General features: G+C 48.9%; 2 protein-coding genes across 6 annotated transcripts in view; one reads left to right on the top strand and one right to left on the bottom strand.

Moving 5' to 3' along the window:
- BicC (protein bicaudal C) overlaps window positions 1-17,352 on the bottom strand; it is a 28,669-nt gene extending 11,317 nt beyond the window's left edge. Inside the window, exons 1-4 of one of the 5 annotated variants that reach the window (XM_025300259.1) lie at window positions 16,793-17,352; window positions 14,328-14,603; window positions 12,242-12,276; window positions 2,351-2,420 (exon numbers count right to left, since the gene is read on the bottom strand). In XM_025300259.1, the coding sequence (XP_025156044.1) occupies window positions 2,351-2,420; window positions 12,242-12,276; window positions 14,328-14,547 (325 nt within the window). In that variant the 5' untranslated portion in view covers window positions 14,548-14,603; window positions 16,793-17,352. The other 4 variants (XM_011150836.3, XM_011151636.3, XM_011153969.2 and 1 more) reach the window with 4 other exon arrangements.
- Window positions 17,353-19,535: 2,183 nt separating this feature from the next.
- The window catches only part of LOC105187333 (beta-1,4-N-acetylgalactosaminyltransferase bre-4), a 115,457-nt gene continuing 111,653 nt past the window's right edge, over window positions 19,536-23,339 (top strand). Inside the window, exon 1 of the mRNA XM_025300258.1 lies at window positions 19,536-20,152. The gene's annotated coding sequence lies outside the window, so the exon portion shown is untranslated. The remainder of the gene's footprint in view (window positions 20,153-23,339) is intronic.

Below are 23,339 nucleotides of genomic sequence, written 5' to 3'. Positions count from 1 at the left end.
GATGATACATCACGGCGTAAGCATGGGATTTCGTATTAAGTTTTTTTACTTGAGACATTTTTTCACATTCGTCGATATTTTCCTTTTCATTCGTCGGGTATTTTGCGGCCAATTTCCATTTAGTAGATTTTAATAACAATTCGGGAGGTGATATCTTTTTCTTTTTTTTCAGAGCTTCGTGTCTGTGCTTCGTTCTAGTAATGAGTATTAATGAGCTCTAAGTCGGTATAATGCCGGGACTTTATTTTAAAATAAATTAAGAATGTCATTCAAGTCAAGCAATAACAAGTCTAAAAAAAAGAAAAAGCTATCGAAGCAGAGAATAAAACTGACTAGAAATCTCGCGATGACGCGGGAGCGTGATGTTTATTATATGCAAGTCACTCTCATAATTGCGTGCAACCCAAAAAAATTCAAAAGTATGTTTGAAATATTTATTTAATCGACCGAGTTAATTTGTATGCAATACTAATTAAGATGCTTCAACGGGAAAGAATCGACTTCGAGCCAGTTGGCGAATGTTTGGCGTGTCGACGCAACCGACTTTTCTGTATCAACGTAACGTATTTATACGAGACTTTTTACCGTAATCACAGAATTGCACGAGGTGTGCCGAATCGATCCGAGCACCACGACACACCACGGGCAAATTCATGGAGATTAACGACAGATTCCCGCCGGCCATCGACGTTTCCGCAATTATATTCAGAGAGTTATTAGAACTAGCGTAATAAAGCTCGCGAATGAATTGCAATAAGCCGTATATATATTGCTGCGCGCGCGTGTACATACATGTACGGTAAATCATATCAATTGCCGATAAATCATGCATGCCGATAATCTAGAGTCATGGCGAGCACCGAAAAGAGATACTCGGCGGACTTATTTATACCAGATTACATAGGCTGCCACGCACGGTCGGACTCGCGAAGAAAGAAATACGAGATAGAATGAGAGACGGATGGATGAGGGAGAAAGAGAGATAGAGAGAAAGAGAGAGAGAGAGAGAGAGAGAGGGCAGAGGGAAAGAAAGAGACAAAAAGAGACAGAGAATAAAGATGCAACAGCTGTTTAGGTCACGAGGAAGGGATGAATCACCGAAAAATTTCCATGGCGACTAAACGGGCGAGCGACGATTCGAGCGCACGACGGATCGATTCTCGCGTAATTTATTTGTCAAGAGAGATAAGTGACGAAATAATAATCTCACAATTGACGTGAAGAACACTCGGGACTCGAGACTCGGGCGACTAATCAATTCGCAGCACGAGGTCGCGCACGCGGTCATCGCGTCCTTTCGGTCTCGATGTTAAATACGGAAACCTTCGTATTTATCTGGAAGCTTTCGCCCCGATAACTCCGTCCAGTGGTTTTTAATGCGTCGCGCGGAATTTCTCGTCGTGCGTTTCGTCGAGCGAGATTTTTTCACGACCCGAACGATATTTTCACGCTGACGCAACGCGAGATATAGAACGCGACGCCTCTTCGCTCAAAATTACACTCTTCTGCGGCCTGTCGATCGACCAAAATTCCAGAAGGATCTTTGATACCGAAATTGACGTGAAAAAGGGATTTCTTTTTCCCTTTTTGGGGAGAAGAGCGTATACGTCATACACACATACATTCCCCCCGATATAAAAATCTCTAGCCGACTTTCGGCCTCGGATTTTGTCGGATTTTGTGTGCGTTTATACAGCGCCAGCGAGACGAAACTTTAAATAGCGATCGCAAAGCAACGTGTGCGAGGCGTCAGCTGACGAAGAGACACGACCCACGGCGATTGACGTAATCTGCGGACACACAACTACGCACGTCCCGACGCTTTGGCGAATTCGCGAAGGATCGTGAAAGGTGATTTTCGCGTCTCCCACGAGCACGCTCTCAAGGACACGTATCTCGTGGAATATTAATTCCACGTCGCCCTCGAGACTCTCGCGCCACTTCCGCACTTGCACGTCGTTCCTCACTCTCTCTCTCTCTCTCTCTCTCTCTCTTAAAATTACTATAAGGAGAATACCGAATGCAGTTATGCTCGGGCTCGCGCAATATATTTTTGGGCGAATCTTGATATATATACGCGGTGTCTCAAAACTACCGTGGCAAGAAACGCGGGCAAAGTTGTCCCGCGAGAGACCGCTCTTTTCCCGAAGAATCGAAGCGGTTATTGCGTGCGCCGTGACCTCGCAATTTTCATCGTCGAAAGTTTCCTCCCAGGTAGTTGCGATATTTTGTTTATCTCTTTATCTGTCGAAAGCCCGAGCTCTTTCGAAAACACGCGACACATCGAATCGATTCTCTCTATTTGTCAATTACATCAGAGATCGCAGATCACACAGCTGACGGCTCATACCTTTCTTCGACTTCGCCCCGATCTTCAGTCGCGACGGCCACGTAACGAAGGTATTCGTCTCCTCCATAACCTGCAACAATGCGGAATCGACATTAATGCCACGTGTCGCTGAACGGTTTAACGTTTAACGTGAAATGTGATGCTAAACAGTATACGAACAGTGTGCGAACGTGCGCAACGCTTAAATATTTCGTTCACTTTGCCGTGTTTCGTATTTTGTTGTTCGTCTTTCGTCATGTTCTTTTCTCGCTTTTCTCCGGAACACGAATTTTTTATGCAGCTGACGACGCAAGATTTACCGTGAGCGCGCATGATTTTTTGCATGATTATATATATTTATCCGTGTCGATGAGGAAATATCAGTCGCGATTGATTTCGCAAAGATTCTTATCGGTCCGTCAGGCTATCGGTTTCTTTTTTTTTTCACGTAACTTTAGTAATTTAATCTCTCGAACACGTAGTCCCGTCCACTTATCAAGGCGACTCGCGATTGTTATTTACCTACGAACGATCGTTCTTATCGGGCTTGTCGAGCTCTCTATCCAACTTTTGACCACTTTGTCTCTCTCTCTCTCTCCTACAATATTATCGAGCATTTAATTACCTTGCGCACGGAGCTTTCAGTTTCAGGCAGACGTTTACTGATTATTTCCGAACGCGAATTCTCTGTCTCTGCTAAACAAGCGGCCGTGAAGATCATTCGACAGTTCTCACGCCGGGTAGTCTCTATCTTTAGACGGATCTCCGCTCCTTTAACTTATTAACCCTCCGCGTGTAATTTCTAACTTTAGACAAAGTCGGCTATTTTTACTCGTACGAACTTGCGCGCGTAGCCTCTAACTTTGTGTAACATATTCGAGCGTCTCGCGCTACGATGAAGGCTCGGATGAAGCTGGGATTTAAAATTAATACACCACTCGTGTATCTCCCCGCGACCTCTGACTCGCAGTGAAATGATACGATCTACGATTACGTTAAACCTTCGCATCTCTCGTCTCCGACTTTAAACGAAAGAATTGAATGCACAATCGTTGGACTGTCCCTGACTATGTTCGCACTCATATTTTATACGGCACATTCGGCGCGCTAAACACAGCGCGCGCATAAACATGAATGTCAACCGTTGACTTTGGAACCGAATGCGCTTCGACTGCATCGTCGAGCTGCGTCGAGCTGCGGGCAAACGATCATCGTCATTACCACAGTCATTGTCGTTGGATGTAAATCCGATGTCCCACCGTCGTCCACGTGCGACGTCTCGGTTCGTCGCGGTTCGACGGAAAAGCAGAGAGAAAAAATAGGGATTGAGTAAGAGAGCGAGAGAGAGAGAGAGAGAGAGAGAGAGAGAGAGGGGGGGGGAGAGAGAGATAGAACAGGTTCGGTAGAGAAGGAGAGAGACCGCGAAGCACACACGCCACGTTGGCCACGAGTCACTGTTAAAAAGCCGAAGTCTCAAGGAGGGGACAACGACATGGCGACCTCGGCAGAAACTTTCACGATAACGATAACAGGTCACTCGGCACTACGCTCGCGCGAGCACCGTCAGCACCGGCAATCGCGCGACGGTGTCGATGCGGGTGTATCGAGAGACACCGGCTTTACTTTCACCACCAGTCCAGCCCCCGCACACACCGTCAATCACGATTAAATATCCCGGAAGACTGTCGCGAAGAGCGCGCGCACGCGCGCGCGCGCGGTCGCTAATTAACCGACTTCGTGGTTCCACCACGCAAGTCGCAAGTGGCGGAGGAAGAGTTTCTCGACTTCTCACGCGGCAGATCACACGGCAGCCACTCCGGAACACACGAGTTTTGTCGCCGTGGGGCACGACCAAGTTGCCGGTCGTGAGCGACTGGGTCCTCGACTGTGTCTATCACTATCGGCGTGCGATGCGATGAATCGCGATCGATCGATCGATCGATCGATCGATCAAGTGGCGATTACGAATCACTCGAGTGTAGTGACTTCCTTTCTTGGATCACTCCGCTCCAGAGGGTCGCGATGCGCGCGCGTCTCTCTCTCCGTCTCAGAGCTGCACTTTGACCTCACTCGAAACCGCGGCGATTCGATCAGTCGATCCGTTTCGAACACGCGTCGTGCTGGTGCACACCGTGTCAGGCTACGATTGCAACGAGCCGACTCCGTCTCAACCGCCACGGGATCGCTGGCACGACTGACTGACTAACGCGAGATAATATAACGGGTCGGTCTGGGCGAACCACCTCCCACTCGCCGCTCTGCCGCGTCACGGCTCCGCTCCGTTCTTCGCGCCGCACTCCACGTCGCACTCCGTCATCGCGACCCTGTCCTCCGCCCGCCGCTCCGCGAGCCCCTCTTCTCACCTTCGCTTCCTCCACCTGCGACCTCCGCGACCACCTCTCGCGAAGGACCGACTCTCGGAGGCCTCGGACGCCGGCCGCGCCGGAGAACGCCGGTTGACGAACCTGGAGGACCGTGCAGTTCCGCATCCACGTCGCGCTAAATGTGTTGTGTGCCGGCTAACAGCCGCTCCGACAATTGACAATTATCTCCGAGAGCTCGGTGAGAGCACGAGCACACGCTTCGCGATTCGTGTAATCATTTGTACTTCATTTGTTCAATTTTCCCCGCTAATAACCGCGTTTCCATCCCGCAATCGCGCGGCGGCACTGCTTTTGCTCCGTACGACTGAACGCACGAGAGAGAGAGAGAGAGAGAGAGAGAGCCTCTCGCCCCAGCATCGTTGCTTAAATCTTAACCAAACTTCCAATTCTATGCGCAAGGATCAGTTCGATTTAAACGACGCCGCTAAAAGCGAGCGTTAATTACTCCGCCGCGGCCGCTCCAGGCACGAATCCAGACGCAAGAGTGTGCCTACGTAGAACACGAATATACGAGTATATATATATATATATATATATATATTTTTACCGCGGTAACTGCTAGTATGATTCCGCGGAACATTACGGTGACTCATCAGCGATTGCCTCATTGGCGAAGATACTCGTGCGCCGCTCGTGCATACGCGCTCGAGTCGATTTGTGCGCGATAGCCTTTAGACTTGGTCGCGACGTGGACATACATACGGCAGGCCGCTGGCTCGCCGCTAATGCCGCGTTCACCACCCGATTTCCCCGCCTCGTTTCACAGGCACGAGCGATTTTCCTCACGTGATCCTTCTCAACGAGAAAGCTCCACGAGGTAGCTTTGCCGGCAGTGGGGCGTTTCGCGCGAGCCGATCCGGCGAAATGGGTGCCCCGCTGATACGGCGTATACGTGGGCGATCGTTAGCCGGGTTGCCTGCCGTGGCCAGGTGCGAGGAACTAGAACTTAGCCGACGACCGACCTTGGATCACGCTCACTTGGTATTCCGCGCGCACGAGCGCAGCATTATGCCGCTGCTCTACGGAGGAGACGCAGTCGCCAGCCATGTTTTCGCATTTCTCACCGCTCCGCGCGATAACGGGCTTCTTTTTCTCTTCTCTTTCTCTCTCTCTCTCTCTCTCTCTCTCTCTATGTAAAGGAAGGTTCTCTCGTGCGAAGCTCCTCCAGCGACTCTTCCTCCTACCGCCGAGGAACCGCCGAGTAAACCTGTCCTGTCCGATCGAGTCAGAAATGCAGACTTCTCTCTCTCTCTCTCTCTCTCTCTCTGTCTGTTATCAAGCGACACGCTGACGACGGCTGGCGCTGTAAAATTCGCGGCAACAACAATGGCGGGCTACGTCCGCTGCTGCTGCTAAAATTATGTCAGATGTGAGCGACTGGCCTCCCTCCGCTTCGCGACCCGACTCTCCGCGGTATTTTTAGGCCGCGTGGCAATTCGGTGACGGAAGACGCATAAGAGGATTGAACCGGAGACACGATCGATACGCATGGTGTAGTATCGCACATATCGCGTCCCGCGTACTTCCACCCACTGGCTCTGACCAATTTAGACAGCGGATCGGTCCAATCGTCGAAATCGCCGAGAGAGGCTGAAATCGTTCGACTCTTTGTGCGACTCGCCACCGCGCGAACATCGCGCGAAAACTAGTGGCGAGTGAACGGCAAAGTCGGCGAAAATAATGAAATCGGTGATTTCATTTGTGCCTGAGAGGGACACTCATTCGCGGAGCGAATAGCCTTCTCCGAGTGACGGAACAAATTATAACTAATGAAATAAATTTGTCAGCAACATATACGCAAACATCGTGATATACTCGCTCGCATACGCGCGCTTGATGTTATCTACACTTTTTTGGCACGTGATAATTCATGACTGCTTGTGGCGCGAGCATGTGCTTTATTATCGAAATAAAAGCAGATAAATGTATATCTGCGTAGGTGTGTTTGTATATGCGTTTTTGTGTACGCTCCTTCTTCGTAATCGAATTATCGAGGGCAGAGAACGTGCATCGAGCAGCAAACCGAATTGTCGCAAAAACATTCGGGGTTTTATCTCGAACTTGACACGTGATATTGATTAAAGGAACCAGATACGTGAAATTCGGTCTGAAAACACTTTCTAATCATGCTGTGTACATCGATTACGCAACGAACAAGACATTGTCCGCTTTCAAAACAACGATTTATTCGTTTATTCAATTCCTTGCTAATAATCCCTCGAGTAATTCAGCGTTCAGTCGCAAAAGCTGTTTTTAATTGCGGATAATCGAAACATTCCGGAGAGCGAAATTTCGAGCTGTATTTTATCTTCCTGCAATTTTCGAGCTGATCCTGATTTGCGACGTTTTCTTTTTCTCGATACCATCTCGTTTGATTCGGTGGAGGATCAAAGGACTCGGCGTCTGCGGGCAAACTATCCGATCACGCGTACTCGACGAACAATTCGCGGAGACCCCGATATTACTTAATTGATAAGAATTTAATTTATCGGCGATACGTTCGTATATATACACGGCGCTGCGCAAAACGCTGACTTATCGCGTATTGCAATTGAAAAACTCACATAAGTAACAGGCTCAAACTTCACAAACTTTTACCGATCTGACCGCTTCCCAGTGTAGCGTTCCAGATTAGATTAAAATATGCAAATACGTGTATTTTCTCGCGCGATAAAACATCTTGTTGAAAATTAAGATAACCGTGTGTTTAACACGCATATTTAAACCTTAAAAAAGAAAAGGAAACTTATTGCTTACTGCATCGTTTCTAGAGCCTCCTCTCCTTCCCTCAATCTAACGTTCTGTGTCTTTAGAGCAAAAATTTTCTGGACTAAAATTAGTAACTGAAAGGTCATATTTGGAGAAACGGGCGATTCTTGACTGCGATTCATTAGCCAGGACGCCCGATATAATCTAAGACGGTCTAAAATGCGCTTTCCGGTCACATATCGTCGACCACGGTGGTTATCAGGAGCGTGAGCGTGTTATCTTCACCTCGAGTCGTTTACTTTAGCGGTGTGTGTCACCGGCAGATTATTCACATACGCGCGAATACGACCTCAGCAAAGCGCGCGCAATTCGACGCTGCATATGTTTGATGGGCCGAATATTCGGGGGGGGGGGGGTGGGGTTCGCGAAGAATGTGTAAATGATGCAACGCGCGTTGGTACGTTGATGTGTGCGCGCATCGAACAACACGCGTGTGCGTGTGCTAGATTAAACTTCGCGAAAACACGATAGAGTGTGCGAAGCGCATGCTTGGATTATTATTGTCGGAACGAGAAGAACGAGTTATACGGGACTGTGTGTGTGTGTTTGTTTGTGCGTGTAGAGAGACAAACAGATTGCGAGTTATATCACATTCGACATTCTCGAACGTATCGCATCTGCCTCTCGCGAAGGACAAACTTGCGAAACGTTCGTGAAATATGAAGGTGTTAAATTTTCGTGCAAGCAATTATCACTGGCAATATTAAAGTGTCGAAAAGCGAAAATTGGCAATGAGAGACGTCGATTTTATAGAGCCAGGATAGGAAGTTAGAGATCGGCTTTAAAATTTTCGCTAATTCCGAGACACCGTGTACGTTGCTGCACGAATCTAGCTTCCAAGTATTGATACCTAGTTGCGATATCGACCCTAAGGAAGTATTCAGTATTCCAGAGGAAAAAGGATCGGTGCCTGTAAAATAGTCGACTCGGTAAAGATATCTCGATAACATCGAGATATCTCAGGTATCCTTAAGCGGACGAAGTCAAGTAAACAGGCTCGATGTTGCGCAGACTCGCGAGTGTGCTGTGAAAGAAGTTAAAACGTAACATTGCCACAGAACGTAACAGCTGTCTTCGTGGACAAGAAGTGGAATAATATTTACGTAATGCGAAATATTGCACTTCTTCGACCGTGCGATTAAGAAGCGAACGCGTCGAGCGAGGAAGCAAGAACGTGGCCGTAAAAATTAAGACGTAAGATCGCGCGTAAAGGAAATTCCTCCTTGCAATTCTCGTTGGGATCGGCATCATGTTCTCCGCGAAGGAAAAACCTCGTGCGTTTGCGAGTCGTGAGAGAGAACAAAAAATGATGGATTGCGATTGCAATGTGACGTTTAGAATCGTATTTGGGACTCCGAGCCGACGATGACATTCAATCATACAAAAAGACACAATTACATTTTTTAATTATCCTGACCTTGAGATAAAGCGCCGATCGGCATCGACACAATGCTGCATCAATCGCGACGGATCTCAGCCTCGATAATTATGTCGTCCGTCCCAATGAATTAAAGATACTTCTAGACGTTTGAGTTACAATAACAATTACTCTTCACTGAAGTGTGTATGCGTGAGAGAGAGAGAGAGAGAGAGAGAGAGAGAGAGAGAAAGAGAGAGAGAGAGAAAGAGAGAGACAGAAATGAATGCACGCGCACACATTAATTGATGAAACACCGACTGTAGCGCGATATCTCACTCGTTGTTATCGATATCAAAGTGCCAGCAACGGTCAAGGATTATGCTGTTGCGCTATAATTAACGACAGTATCGTCACATCAAATTGAAAGAGAGGAAGAGAGAAAGAGGGAAAGAGAGAAAGAGAAAGAGAGGAGAAGGAGGGGAGAAAAGAGAGAGAGAGAGAGAGAGAGAGAGAGAGAGAGAGAGAGAGAGAGAGAGAGAGAGAGAGAGAGAGAGAGAGAGAGAGATAAAGGGGAAACAGAGTGAGGGCAAACGACGAAATTCGTCACATTCGAAGTGTGCCACGCCGAACAGCCTGGAAGAATTTTTCTATACGTCAGCGAGATAATACACCGAATGTGCGCGCGTAATCACGTGCCTGGCATGGAATTACTCGAAAGCGGGGAAGCTCGACTCGGTGTCATTAAAACTGTTCTATAAATAATCGACCGGTGTATTTCCAGAGACCGTCTCTCTCTCTCTTCTGCCGTTTACGCAACGACGATAATGATAAGCAGGAACATTGCCTTCGAACTTGCCTGGTGAACGGTTCTCTTTCTCTCTCGTTGCGTTGTGAACGTGCGACATAAGGCCCACGCGGCCTGTACGCTCGTACTATCAACACACGTTATCACCGTGACGAAGTCACGGTTTTAATTCATCCGTTAACCCGTTAACCCGTTAATAGCGCGCTTAATCTATAGGCCAACTCTTGTTCATTAAGCAAATATGATATACGTATATTAATATTTGTCAAATAAGGCGCCTGTTGCCCGCAACAAGCTGTCGTTACATTATCGCGCGATAACGTAAGTTTCGTAACGTAAAAAGCTCTCCTTGCATGAGAGCTTCTCTCTCTTCCTCTTTCTTTCTGCTTCTCATTTTATGGACGTTATTGTAATCAGCCGACTCCTCAATTATCCTTTTCGTTCCAGCGAAAATCGTTTACTCGATCGATTTTCTCTGTCAACCGATCAAAAGCCAAAGAAAAAATGAGAGAGAGAGAGAGAGAGAGAGAGAGAGAGAGAGACGGGACGACGGACGGAGAAAGTATATAGTGTTACGTCCGATCATACTTCCTGCTGCAGGCTCATTTCTCTATGATTGTAATTTCGAGTTACGTTATCACGACGACGAGGAAGACGAAGGAGAGAACGAGTTTCTTTACGCGTGCTCGCTCGCTAGCTCGGATTTCTCCACGCGGCATAATCTCGATTTTTCGTACGTCGTCGCGGTGGCACGCTCGAGAAATCGATCTACCGATTCTTCCGCAAAAACCACGCACGCTCGGTTGCAGTTTCGACGGCTGTTTGAATGTTTTCATTAGGATATCGAGCGATATCTCCGGCCATTTTAATCTGATCGAAATTTGATCTCACTTTCGAGAAGGAAGCTCAATCATACCCGATCCAACAATTTGCGACTATGTGTCATGTGACTCGCGCAATTCTCGTTATGAGATCCTCACAGTTACCGTAGCTATTTTCTGCGTTATATCACCACGTATCATGTGTGGCGCACTGTAAAGTTGCGCTTATACCGCCGAGACATTCAAGTTCCGGGACACCTTGTAGAGAACTGCATCGAAATTACGAGGTCGATGCTGATTATTGGGGTCTTATCGAAAGTTACGAAAATGGTTCGTCTTATCGCGAAGAGAACGCTATTAGTAGTGAGCAAATCATCGACACTAGTACGTTATCGATAGTTACGACGAGGAGACAACCAAACACATAAAAGTAACCTCTTTTGCTTTCGCATAATCGCAAGGTCAGTACGACGAGTTGCTTTGACGCGGGCGTTTCATCGACGTTTCTCCGCACGCGCGATCGCAGCGAAGTCGAATGTCTCGCGCGGTCTCTGGGGAACTCGCGCAGCGTGATTCAAAATTAGTCCTTTCCGCCGGAAAAAATCGCGCGACCTCCTCCTCTTACGTGTTAGTGTAAGTACGAGAAAGGAAGAGATTTTATCCCGTTTTCGGTAGCTGCGGCACGAAATCCGACTTTGTGTCGGTTATTATGGCAATTAAATGAAGAGTAACTTATCATAATCGTTTGCACGTTTGCTTCCTGTCGAGTGAAAGTCGCAGAAGTTACATGTATTACTTATAATTTATTTGTCTGTGCGTGTCTGTAATTTAGATACGGAGCTGGGAAACACAATCTTTCCTTTCTTTCCTCTGTCTTTTTCCTCTATAAACCCAATGATATTCATCGTAATTATTATTAATCATCGTGTAATTCATCGTGTAGTAAGCTAGGTAGATGGAACATCGCGCTGCGAATAAGTCACGGTGTATGAATTTTACACACATACACACAAACACACACGCGCGCACACCGTGGGGAAAATATGAAATATATGAATAGGAATCAACACACAAAAATTGATGTAAAAAAATCATTTTGTATTTATTGTAGTATTTGCGCGTGAGAATTAAGTTTGCTCGAGAGGCGCTTCGACAAAGGAACAGAAACTTTTTGGCGAGATAAAAATTAGCCGTCGCGGATGACAAGGAACTTTTACCGACACGGCACCAGGAAAGATCTTTTGTGGCGGAGAGAGAAAGGAGTTGCGTCATACGCTATCACGATCCGTCTTACGTGTCGCTCGTCAGTATCGCCGGATAGAAAGTTCTCGCTAATCATGGATGAACGAAATCTTGGCGCGATGCTGCTCGAGGCCGCTTCGCGCCTGAAGAGCGCGAGCGAAGGTAAAATCGTGAGACGTCGATATATCACTATCGTTGATATTTCGCTTTTGACGCCATCGACGCCATACCGTCGAACGTGGAACAAACGCGCACTCGACGGATACCGTTAACCATCTTCGAGAACCTTTCACTTTTTCTTATTAATTATATAGAGCATCGTCGAAACGTATTACGAGCACCGTAAAAGTCGCAAACGGAAAAGATCAAGGATCCGCAAGAGCGAATCTGGGAAACGACCGGTTTCTCATGAAACGATAAAGCGGAAACCGCCTCGCCGTATCATTCGTATTCGGAAGCGTTTCGCAACGATCGTTACTGATTAGTAAAAATAATCGCGATTGCGAGGAAAGAATAGAAAAGGAGACTTACGTTATGGAAGAACGTATCTGCCGGTTTGACTTCACCTGCGAATGCAAAAGGATATCGTTAACGTTAACGTACAGCACAGTCCTGCGTACGTGCGCACATCTCTCAGCTGCGAAATTACTTTTTACGCTCGTTTATCTATTTTCATCTCTTATCTGTCTTGTTTGTCTTAATTATATCCACGCGCACATGTTCCGTGACGTAACCTCTCGGTCTCTCGCAGCGATAAGTAAAATAATCGCACATTTCCGTCGCGTGGTATATGTAGAATCGCGGAAATATCGATATAGGCGTGAGTATCGATAAGCGGAATAGGTTTATGAGCCCATTACACTGCGGCCGCGCGCGAGCTGGATTACAAGATACGAAAACATAGAGCGGGGCTTGACAGCTGCTATATAATCTCCCGTTTACAAACAAGCTGTCTATTTAAATCGCGCTTCCAAGTATACCGCTGGCGAATGCAAATACCGGCAACAGTACGGACGATCCGAGGAAACCGCTGTCGGATATTTCCCCGATCAATCTACCCGATCTGGGAGGGGGGAGGGGGGGAGGGAGACGCTCGGTGTCGAGACGTTGAAATTGAAATCGCCGCCGCTCGTCGTGAAAATAGCAACATAATTTGATGTGAAGAGCCTGTTTTTATCGACGATCGCGCGCGATTGCAGTTAAGGACTCTCTCTCGAATCGGCGCGAAGGTCTCACAGGCGCCGTAAAGATGTCCAAGAGACGACAGCTTTATTGTTCAGCACTTCTCTCGACGGTCTCGAAATATCACGCTTTGTTTTTCGACGAATTCATCGTGGCATGATATATCTCAGAAGCGAAAAGTCGGCCGAGCGCGCGCGCGCGGGCGAGCGCGACACGTTCGCGGCGCGGAACTTTCCACGATTCCTCAAAAGCTCTCGGTGTATCGCGAGAGTATTTCCACGTTCGGCCGCGTTCTTTTTCGCGGCTCCCGTGAAAGCTTTCGCCGGTGATACAAGGTGGGCGTTTTAGGAATCGAGTCTACGTTCGACGGGAAAGCGAAAGTAGGGACACCGCGCGCGCGCGCGCGCGCGCGCGCGGGGACTCGTTCCGCCGAGTGTTATGGACACTCTCCAGAAGCAATGAAAGCGATAAAGGACACCGGAGTGCCTGCGAGAAACGGGGAAAGGTTAAACGTGAGATACATAATGGCCAAAGTTATTGTACGGGACCGTGGCCCGTATTCTCGGGAGCGCGCGTGATTTAATACGTTAAATACGGCGACGCCGGGAGCTACATCTTCGCGAATCCTCGTGAGTCCTGGGAAGAAATGCAAATCGAAGAGAGAGAGAGAGAGAGAGAGAGAGAGAGAGAGAGAGAGAGTGACGTGTTCAGGCGAAAACGTTTAATCACGGCGGATTGATTCGCTCAAAATTTCCTCGAATAATAATAGTAGCTTTTTACATCAGCACGTTGAACTCTTCGCGATTCGCGCGTTCACATTTTAATTTAAGAATAGTACGTTCCCTCGTAACTCGTTAAAGGTCTCAACGGTAAATTAAATCATCGCGTTCGAGCGACCTCAGTCGCTCCTCTCTGCCGTCGTTATCCATTAGCGTTAAATTATCAGGCGTTAATAATATCGCAGCTTTCTTGATAACCTCTTTCCGTCGTAATCTAATATCCGTGGTCGAGAGAAAGTGCGATAGTTGTCCAAAGGCGCTTTAAATATCTCCGCGTCGAGATAAGCAGTTCCGATCGGTTCTTGGCGCATTTGACATTCAAGTCACTCATAATCCTGACAATTCTCAATCTGTTTAATTTAATTCTTACTTTCTACCGGCGTTTTATCGTGTCTCTCAATCCTTACGATTGAATCGTGAGAATATAGGTAAGTCTCATCTTGAATTTCTACGCGAGACGTCTGCGCGGCTCGGTGGGAATTTCACATTAAAACCGAGTCCTAATCGCGACGAGTCTTCACCATTACGACGATAAGAGCGCGTTTTGTTCTTCGCGTACTTCTCTGTAAGACGTCGACACGTCCATCGCGCCCCGCAATCGCGCTCGCGAATTCAACGATTCGTATCGCAACATCGCTCATTCGTTATTCACTCACCAAGAAGCATTTGCTCCAACTTGCGACGGTCCACGCGGAAGCGCTCTTGATGCAGATCCTCGGGATCGTTGATGCCCAGCAAGGCCGCGAGGTCGCCCATCTCCTCGCGGCTCTCGAAGCCAGACTTGCCGGAAACGCTGGTGGTCGCGGTGCCCTCCGACGTTTCCGACATCGTCTCCGCAGCCCGCCGTTCGCTCTGGACCACCTCGTCGGGCCTCATCTTGTCCAACAAGTGTGTCCACCGCCGCCTCCGCCTACCTCACCCACGTCGCGACGCTGCGAACAGGCGAGGACGCCCGAAATGGAATTAGCGGGCTAAGAGAAGTTACACGTGTCGCGCATATAATACTTCATTAAGCCCGAGGAAACAGGAACTTATTCGCCTCGCCGACAAGAGCGATTTCGTTGAATTAACATGCGCCTCGAGACGGTCTCTTGGGTGTTTGTGGGACGTCGCACCGCGATCGAACCGTTATGATAATTATTGAATTTCGCAAATATCGATACATCGCACGTCATCAAATATCATCGCGTAGAATAATCCACGGCGCGCACAAGAGGATCCAATGTCTTTTCACTTCGGTTCGTTTAAGCGTGAGTTAATTTATCGAGACGTGTGTCGGGAATTATTGCTGCGTGAATTTGCGATCATGTCTACGCGATACTCGTACACACTCTTGAGCGTACGCGATAAATAGCAATGTGACACAATCGTGTGCCGGTAGCAGACGTGAAAATGTCGTCGTCGTTGTCATCGTCGTCGTCATCGCTGTCGTCGTCGTCATCATTGTCGTTGTCGTTCTTGTCGTCGCCGTCGTTGTCGTTGTCGTCGTCGTCGTCGTCGTCGTCGTCGCCGTCGTCGTCGCCGTCGCCGTCGTCGTCGTCGTCGTCGTCGTCGTCGTCGTGGTCGTTGTCGCTGTCGTCGTCGTCGTCGCTGCGTCGTCGTCGTCGTCGTCGTCATTGTCGTTGTCGTCGCCGTCTCCGTCGTCGTCGTCGTTGTCATCATCGTCATCGTCATCGTCGTCGTCGTCGTCGTCATCATCATCGTCATCATCGTCGTCGTCGTCGTCGTCGTCATCATCGTCGTCGTCATCAGTGTCGTGTGCACATGTGCACATCGCAGTCTACGATGACTGTGCGAAGCGTCTGTTCAGCGTGCATAATTTATGTACAAAAGTCTCGACGTGTTGTCACTATTTTCTCGTGTCCTCCTAGAGTGCGGTTCTCATCCAAGAAAGGCAATAAGAACAAACAGTCAACCTCGTGTGTCACGTTGTTTATATTATTTATAAATTTATATTGGCCCATATATAAAATTTCGTATTCTCCTCGTTATGCAGCAATTTCGCCGAAACTGTTCGTCATATCGCGCAAGAAATTGTTTGCCTCTGCAAGGCTCTCGGTCTATGTGAAAAAAAAAGGGACCATGTAAACATCACGTAGACAATACAGATAGAGAGGAGTCACGTAGACGCAATTTTGTACTCTACAGAGACAGAGGCACGACCGGAGCCGACTTGATAAACCGTTATCCTACGGTTTGTCATTAATTTTAGTAACAATATGTCCAAAATTTCCACATACGCGTGTATTTATGAAAATTCATGCCCAGATCATCAGCTCGATTCAAACGCGGCGATTCACTCGCGTATTTACGCGAGCTCGTGCGGTCGAGACACATCGGACAGACAAGGACGGAGATTTTACCGAAAAACACCCCGGCGAATGTCCCTTTAAAATCCCTTTTTGCTCTCGAAGAAACCGGGAAACCGAAGAAACACGGGATCCCGTTGCTGTCGAACGCGAAGAGTCTCGGCTGAACGTGCGCGCACTCACGCACGCACGTACACGCGACCGAGGCAATGTGATATAACGGACACTTCGGCCTCAGGATCCGAACGCGGATGTACAGGTACAGGTACAGGTACAGGTACACCAGGCCTTGCAAAAGGTGACAAGTGATGTCGTGCCTGGACGTGGCTATCTAGCTTTCGGGATTTCATGTACTGCGCATACAAACCGTCCGTAATGCCATGTAATCAAGTACGAAGTAGCAACGAGAGGAGGTTTGTATCGGTCGGACAGCTCTCGGCGAGCTGTAAGGAGCGTGTCGTAACCTTCGGAACAACATCGCGACACGCGGAGCAGAGGCATCGCTTTCAAAATTCCATAAGTAGGCGGCAGTACCTTCGGACAACTTCCTCGAACGTACACAAGTACTCGAGAGAGAAAAAGAGAGAGAGAGAGAGAGAGAGAGAGAGAGAGAGCTGTTTTTCCTACAGGCAGGTGAACAGATGCAGGGGGAGGTGGACGAGAAACAGCTGTACGTTTGAGTGTATACTCGAAACACACGTTCGAACACAGGAGAACGACGCGACGTTATACTTGTGTGTTCAGGTACTCGCGCGTCCTACAGGCACGTCATCGGACGTCACATGGTCCGGCCCGAAGACCCGCAAACTGACCTGCACGACGATGACGACGACGATAACGACGACGACGACACTGTCGATGGTAAAGTCGGGCTTATCGAGACGTGGCGGTGCGTATCGAGGCGTCGCGGGGCCGTGTCCTGGTCCCGATGTCCTTTCTCGCTTTCGTCCCGGGTCTGGTCCTCGTCCTCGCCGCTGCTGCCGTCCAACTCGATTGGCGGCAGCGCTGTAAACCGCCGTTGTAATCGGCGGGCGAGCGAGCGAGTGAGCGAACGACAGCGGCGCGCGTTGTAAACAAAGTATGGCGGCGGCGGCGGCGGCGGCGGCATGAGTAAACCGGGAGAGACCGGGGCTGCTCCCGGGTGGATGCGGGCCCGACGGATTTCCAGAAAGCAGCCTGAGCTTTTCGGGGTACCGGCAATTACCAGTTCGCGGCCGCTGCAGATTCACTTGGTTTTTACAGCGCTCGCTTTCGCCCGCGCAGCATAGCGCAGGGCGGCGCGTTCGCCGCAGCGTCAGCGACGTCAACACGTCAAAACGCTCCGCTACGAAGGCACGTTGTCGTGCGTCCTATTGTTGTACGTTATACGTCAGAGAGAGGGAGAGTGGGAAACAGAGAGAGAGAGAGAGAGAGAGAGAGAGAGAGAGAGAGAGAGAGAGAGAGAGAGAGAGAGAGAGAGAGAGAGAGAGAGAGAGAGAGCGAGAGAGAGAGAGAGAGAGAGAGAGAGAGAGAGAGAGAGGAGAGAGAGAGAGAGAGAGAGAGAGAGAGAGAGAGAGAGAGAGAGAGAGAGAGAGAGAGAGAGAGCGGGAGAGAGAGAGAGAGAGAGAGAGAGAGAGAGAGAGAGTCCTTCGCCGGCGGACGCTAGCAAAAAGTTGTTTTCCTCAGACACGTGTCGCGCGTGTATCGCACGCTCAGCGTCTCGAATTCATTTTCAAGAGCGATTTCGCGCTTCTTAGCAACGCGTCAGGGACGGATTCGCGCGGAGACGTGGTAGCCGCACCGTTGATGCCCTGCGACAGGAAGCGTACAGTAGTATCCTTCCGCGCTTTCGCATTTCTCGCTGGTCTTCCCTTGAATGAGCCGCGCAGCGCGCGAGATCGCTCAGGAGTAAACGTGAGGAGGATAACCGGCTGGTTTGCGGCGGTGGCAATTTTCCCAGAGAATCCCGACAAATTGTTCAAAATCCACGCGCGCGCATCCTCTTGCAACCTGGCAAGTGATGATGAGCCGAATTTCAATTCGGATCGCTTCGCGCCTCGAATCTCTCGCGACGTTTGACGTATCTCGAATGTGGCGATCGAGCTTACAGCGCGGCACGAGTCGAGCATCCAAAGTCCAAAATCCAAAATTCCTACGTACCTCGCTGCCCTCGTGATCCATGCGCGGCGATCAGCGCCGGCGGAAGCACCGCGTCCGTACCGACCGCGCGTCAATTTGAAAGACGACTGATGCGCGCGAGAGGCGAGAGTGAAAAGTCGCGTGCAACATTTGCGGCGGTGGCGGCGGAGGCGGTGGAGGCGACGCAGACACACCGTGCACGTCCCTCGCACGTTCTCCAGTCTCCTGGCGAAGAGGCGCGTAATGTGGAAGCCCATCGTGTCTCTGTTCCTTCGTCTGGTCGCCTCGTTTCTCTCCCGCCGTGCGCTTTCTTTTCCGCACGGCGCGTGTCCGCACGGCCGATTCCTTTTCCCATCTCCCGCCGCGACTTCCTCCTTCGGCCTGACCTTTCGGCCGTGTCTTTCTTCGCTTCTCGCGTTTTCTAAGATTTCTGGATCCTCCTTCGTCACACGCGCGCGCACGTGCGCGAGAGATTTTATATTCTATTATTGCGCATGTTGTGAGTGGTAAATAGGTTAATGGGTACTTATCAGCTGTCGCGGTTTTGTACGTATGTAAAAATGGAGATAGCAATAAGAGGAATAAAAGCGATCGTATCGACACTTTATTAGAACACGAGAGGCGGACTCGCGGCTTTGAATTTGCAGAGAAATCTTTTCTTTTACTTAAAAATAAGTTACTTAAAAATAAGAGATTGTTGAGTTACACTATTATGGAACAAAAGTTATATAAACTTTGAAAATGGAAAATCCGTACGAATTGTTTCTTTTTTGCTTTTTTTTATTGAAATAAAGGTTGTACAAAAAGGTGTACAGGGTTTAGGTACAAAGCCTATCTAACCCTTACAAAATACGAATACTGTACAGTGCTTCTGTCACGCACGTCACCTTATACGTAAGAATAACCTAACCTTAACGTACGAATTGCTCGTTTCTCCGATGGATGGTGGCGGCTCGCAGCGGAGGTCATGCAACTAATAACAGCCGCCGGACTTGTTATATCTAACGAGTCGCAACTTATTCATTTTACAGACAACAAGAAGCCATATCTAGGAAGATAGTCGCAGAGACATTTCGATTTTCATTTTAGTCCTTCGCTCGTCAACGCTTTCACCGTCTCTCATTTTCTGCTTTACCTACGATGGATTCTCGATTAAAGCAACCTCTAAACTCTCGTATGCTTTGTTCGCACAGATACGACGTAGTCAACGAGCTGCCTGGCACCACCTAACAGCGCAGCGAAAGACCCATTTGCCCGACGAACTGGAATCTCCGCTGAGTAATCCGCAGTGACTCCGAGATCGAAAACGTAAACATTCCCAGAGTGCCGCGAGCGTTTCCCGCTAGATACCGCCAGGCACCCGCGCGGTCGGCTCGCTCGGCCGCGTGTCGCCGAGTCGAACGGCCACAGCCAATCGGCGCGCGGCGTTTCCGTCGGTGCTGCCGCGACGCCGGCGTTCACTCGGGCTGGCCGCAGTTTCACGACGAGATGTCAACGACGGTGGTTTCAGCGAGTCGAGCTCCGCGCGCCCCTCGTCCGTCGTCGACGACGCAAGCGGCCGCTCCTACGGCTACGCACGTCACCACAGCCGTGCACCACCATCGGCACACCGGCGATACGCCGACGAACCGTCGGTCCGCGGTAACTCGATAAAAGAGAGAGAGAGAGAGAGAGAGAGAGAGAGAGAGAGAGAGAGAGAGAGAGAGAAAGAGGGATAGCTGAACGGGAGCACGGCGCGCCCGCAAGCGCGACCTCGCCGTCTCGCAATCAAGGCCGGCCGCGGAGGCTGCGGAGGACGCGACGCGACGCGACGCGATGCGACGCGATCACGTGGCCGCTGTCGAAAGTGTTTACTTCAGCTAGTGGGATTCCGCGAGCTAACATCGAGATCGTCAGCCTCGCCGCGCGATGTCAACGCGTCCGTCTCGTGTGCCTCGGACGTGAGCTTTAAACGTGGGAATCCTTTCTCTTCCATGGAGTCCGGATGCTGCGTGCTCGCTACGTCGAGACAGGATGATGGTACTGTCGTCGAAGCGACGCTCGATGCGACAAGGGTGAGTAGACGTTTCCTACAGCATTCGACGTGTTATGCGGACCGCAGGTGTGTACGCGGCCCGTGCTGCGCTGTTGTGTTGTGTTTTGTACTTCTCTCCGTCTGTTGGGAGACGTTACGTCACATCGTTGCCGCGCGCGCGCTCGCTCGTGTGACAGCTGACTGCGAGAGATACCGTAACCTATAAAGAGAGAGGGAGAGAGAGAGGGAGGAAGAGGGAGACGGAGAGTTTCAAGTTAAATCACGCTAATCCGGAGTTATACAGCCCGGGTAATTTCGGGATTTGAACGAGTACCCGGTGAAATGTACGGGATACGTCGACGAGTGACGTCAATAAGATAAGAGAGACATATATGGTTGGGAGCGATGTTGATCATGATCCTTCGTTTCGCAGGTTATCTTTTATGTTATGTAATGCGTCATGAATTCATCTCGAGATATTTCGTCGCAGCAGAGCGAGATCGAATATCATGATCTGTCGTCGCCTCTCCTCTTCGATTATATCTTTCCCGTCATTATTATTCCGCGAGGATTTCGAAACGGCGAAATGGTCGCGTCGTTTCTCTTCTCTCGAACTGCCTCGCGATATCGCGTCGCCGCGTGCGGCAGAGGAATAAGCGCGTCGGAATGAGATTCACGATCCCTTCGTTTGACGAAGCGTGCCGCTTCGATGCACCGCGCACAGCTCGTGAAATTGCAGTGATAAGTTCCCGAGAGCGTCTGCGATGCGTCTGCGATGCGTCTGCTTATTAAGCCTCGGAGCGCCGCCGCGAGATTCCCAAGTTGCAGGTTTTCCTGCCACGCGTGTTCGCGATTACTTTCGCGCCGATACTTGAACTTTGCGCATATTCCGCAATCTCGCAACTTGTCCGGGAGTCATCTCGACACGATGCGCGACCGCGCGCGTTACAGCCGCGTTAATTCTGCGGCGTCGTCAGAATCGAATGGCGCTAATGAAAATCGCGGATGACGGACGAGCGATCTCACAGAGTCGAGTAAATCCCAACAGAATGGGAGAGGCGCAAATCATGACGTTTTAGTAGTCACGTCCCTCGATCGACCACTGCAGCAGCAGCAGCAGCAGCAGCAGCGGTATATATCCCGCGTCGCTACGAATCGACGTGGAGTAAGGTAGGAAAATTCGCGGAACGAAATCGCGCTCGTCGCGATGCATTGTGCAGAAACAATGGACGGCGCCGTACGTGCACGGTGACCTAAATGCGCGCTAGTGTGCTTTTAATTCACGGTGACGAAGCGTACGCATCGATAAAAACCGACAGATAGAGACGGGCGGGCGGCCAGGGAAACCGACGAAAAGTCGTTCCGCGCTTTTTCTGCGCGAGAAGCACTTCTCACCTTTCACGGCGGCGAGACAAGTGAATCTCTTATTCCTCCCGTGAGTGCTTCGTCGCGTTTATTCGAGATAGCCCGAGATATATATAAGGCGAAAGTTCGTTCTTTCGGAAACACTTTCCAAAGGAAAGTTCGCACGGACACATAAATAAAATAGCCGCGCGATAAATATGTATTTTTTCATATAGAATTCTCTCTCTCTCTCTCTCTCTCTCTCTCTCTCTCTCTCTCGCTCTCTCCTTCTCTCTCTTTTTTTCATGTTATCATCACGTCGATTATCGCATTAATTTTCGCTGGTCGTATTTAATGATTAATTTATAAAACATACGGTAAAAAAAAAAACAACTCTGGACGCATATATTATTTCATTGGTTTTCCATCAGTCATTCGACCAATCTTTTAGAGGCAATTGATTATTTGATCGCTAAGATTAATGTAAATTTCTCATGCAATTATTTATATATGCATATATACTCTTAATGAGACACGGTAATATCGATCATCGTGCGTTGTCATTGTTCATTTTATTTCACTTGGCTCCGCTTTATAGAGTCGACTGCTTTCAAAATGAGAATTTAATTAAACACGCTGTTTGCGCGCACAACGAATTTTGATCGCGAATTTTCCTCGTTCTTACCTGTCTCAATAATTCAAGTAATTCGGGGCAGAGTGGTGAACTGGTCGATATCGGAGGTAATCACGCGCGAGTATCAGCGATATTCGACGAGTACAATGGTGAACGAACCGTGAAAATGCTCGGCACGTGTGTATATTAAACGGATGCGAGCACCCGTGTTCTCTCTTTGCGTATTTGCATAAAACGAAAATGAGTTTCCTGTATACTAATGGACCGCTGTAAATCTCAGCGACGATTGCAACGTCGGGATTGCGCGTCGCGCGCGCAGCTACGCGGATTCGATGCATTGCGACAAATTTGATCCCTCCCGAACCGGACGGCGATACAAATTTCGCGGTAAATTGTACTATATTATGCCACGAATCATTAGTTATACCATAGTAATTAATGCCGGCGCGTTCAATTGTGAGTTTCGCGCAACGGCTAGCTAAACAGCGAATTCTGATAAATTTGGCGAAAATATTATCGTGTGAGTAAAATGTTTCATATATATATATATATATATATATATATATGTACATGTATGTATGTGTATTATATATTTTTTAAATCTTTCTCTCTCTCTCTCTCTCCCTCTCATTAATTTTAAATTTTGGAGGGCACAGCGTAATAATAATCAGGAAGTCAGAGCCGCTTAATTAAAAACACAACGCTTTTGACGCATTTTTCATATTTTTTGTTCATGACGCGAAATTAATTTAGCAGTCATCAGCGAAACATCCCGGTGAGTTTCACGGATTAGAACGCGAGAATGAACAATCGAAAAATCGCTCGTCTGAGAGAGCATGGAATATCTTTCGAATTTTAAATCTCCCGTCGACGTCGCGGCTCACGCTATTGTTCGCACGTCGGTACAACTCTCTTCGGGCGAGATCTGAATTTACGTTGCCGCTTGTTTCTACGACCTCTGGTCTCTTGCACTCTGAAATAATAAAATAACGCTAATGGACTTTCGCGCAATTATTCGCGCTCCATTAAGCCCGTCGTACACGCTTATTGCGAGAGAAAGAGAGAGAGAGAGAGAGAGAGAGATATGCTTTTTTTCTATTTCCTCCCTCAACGCCGGGAATCGTTTCACAAACAAATCGCGACGCGCGCGCGCGCGTGAGCAATTAAGTAATCGCTTGATTATTCATGCGACCCGTCGCGCTTCGCAGTGACAGCGAGACGCGATCGCTCTCGCGACAAGCGACCGTGA

The sequence above is a fragment of the Harpegnathos saltator genome, unplaced genomic scaffold (genome assembly GCF_003227715.2).
Source record: "Harpegnathos saltator strain DR-91 unplaced genomic scaffold, Hsal_v8.6 scaffold343, whole genome shotgun sequence".
Classification (NCBI taxonomy): Eukaryota; Metazoa; Arthropoda; class Insecta; order Hymenoptera; family Formicidae; genus Harpegnathos; species Harpegnathos saltator.
Note: the sequence above shows the minus strand (reverse complement) of the source record. Positions and strands in the feature narration are given on the sequence as shown.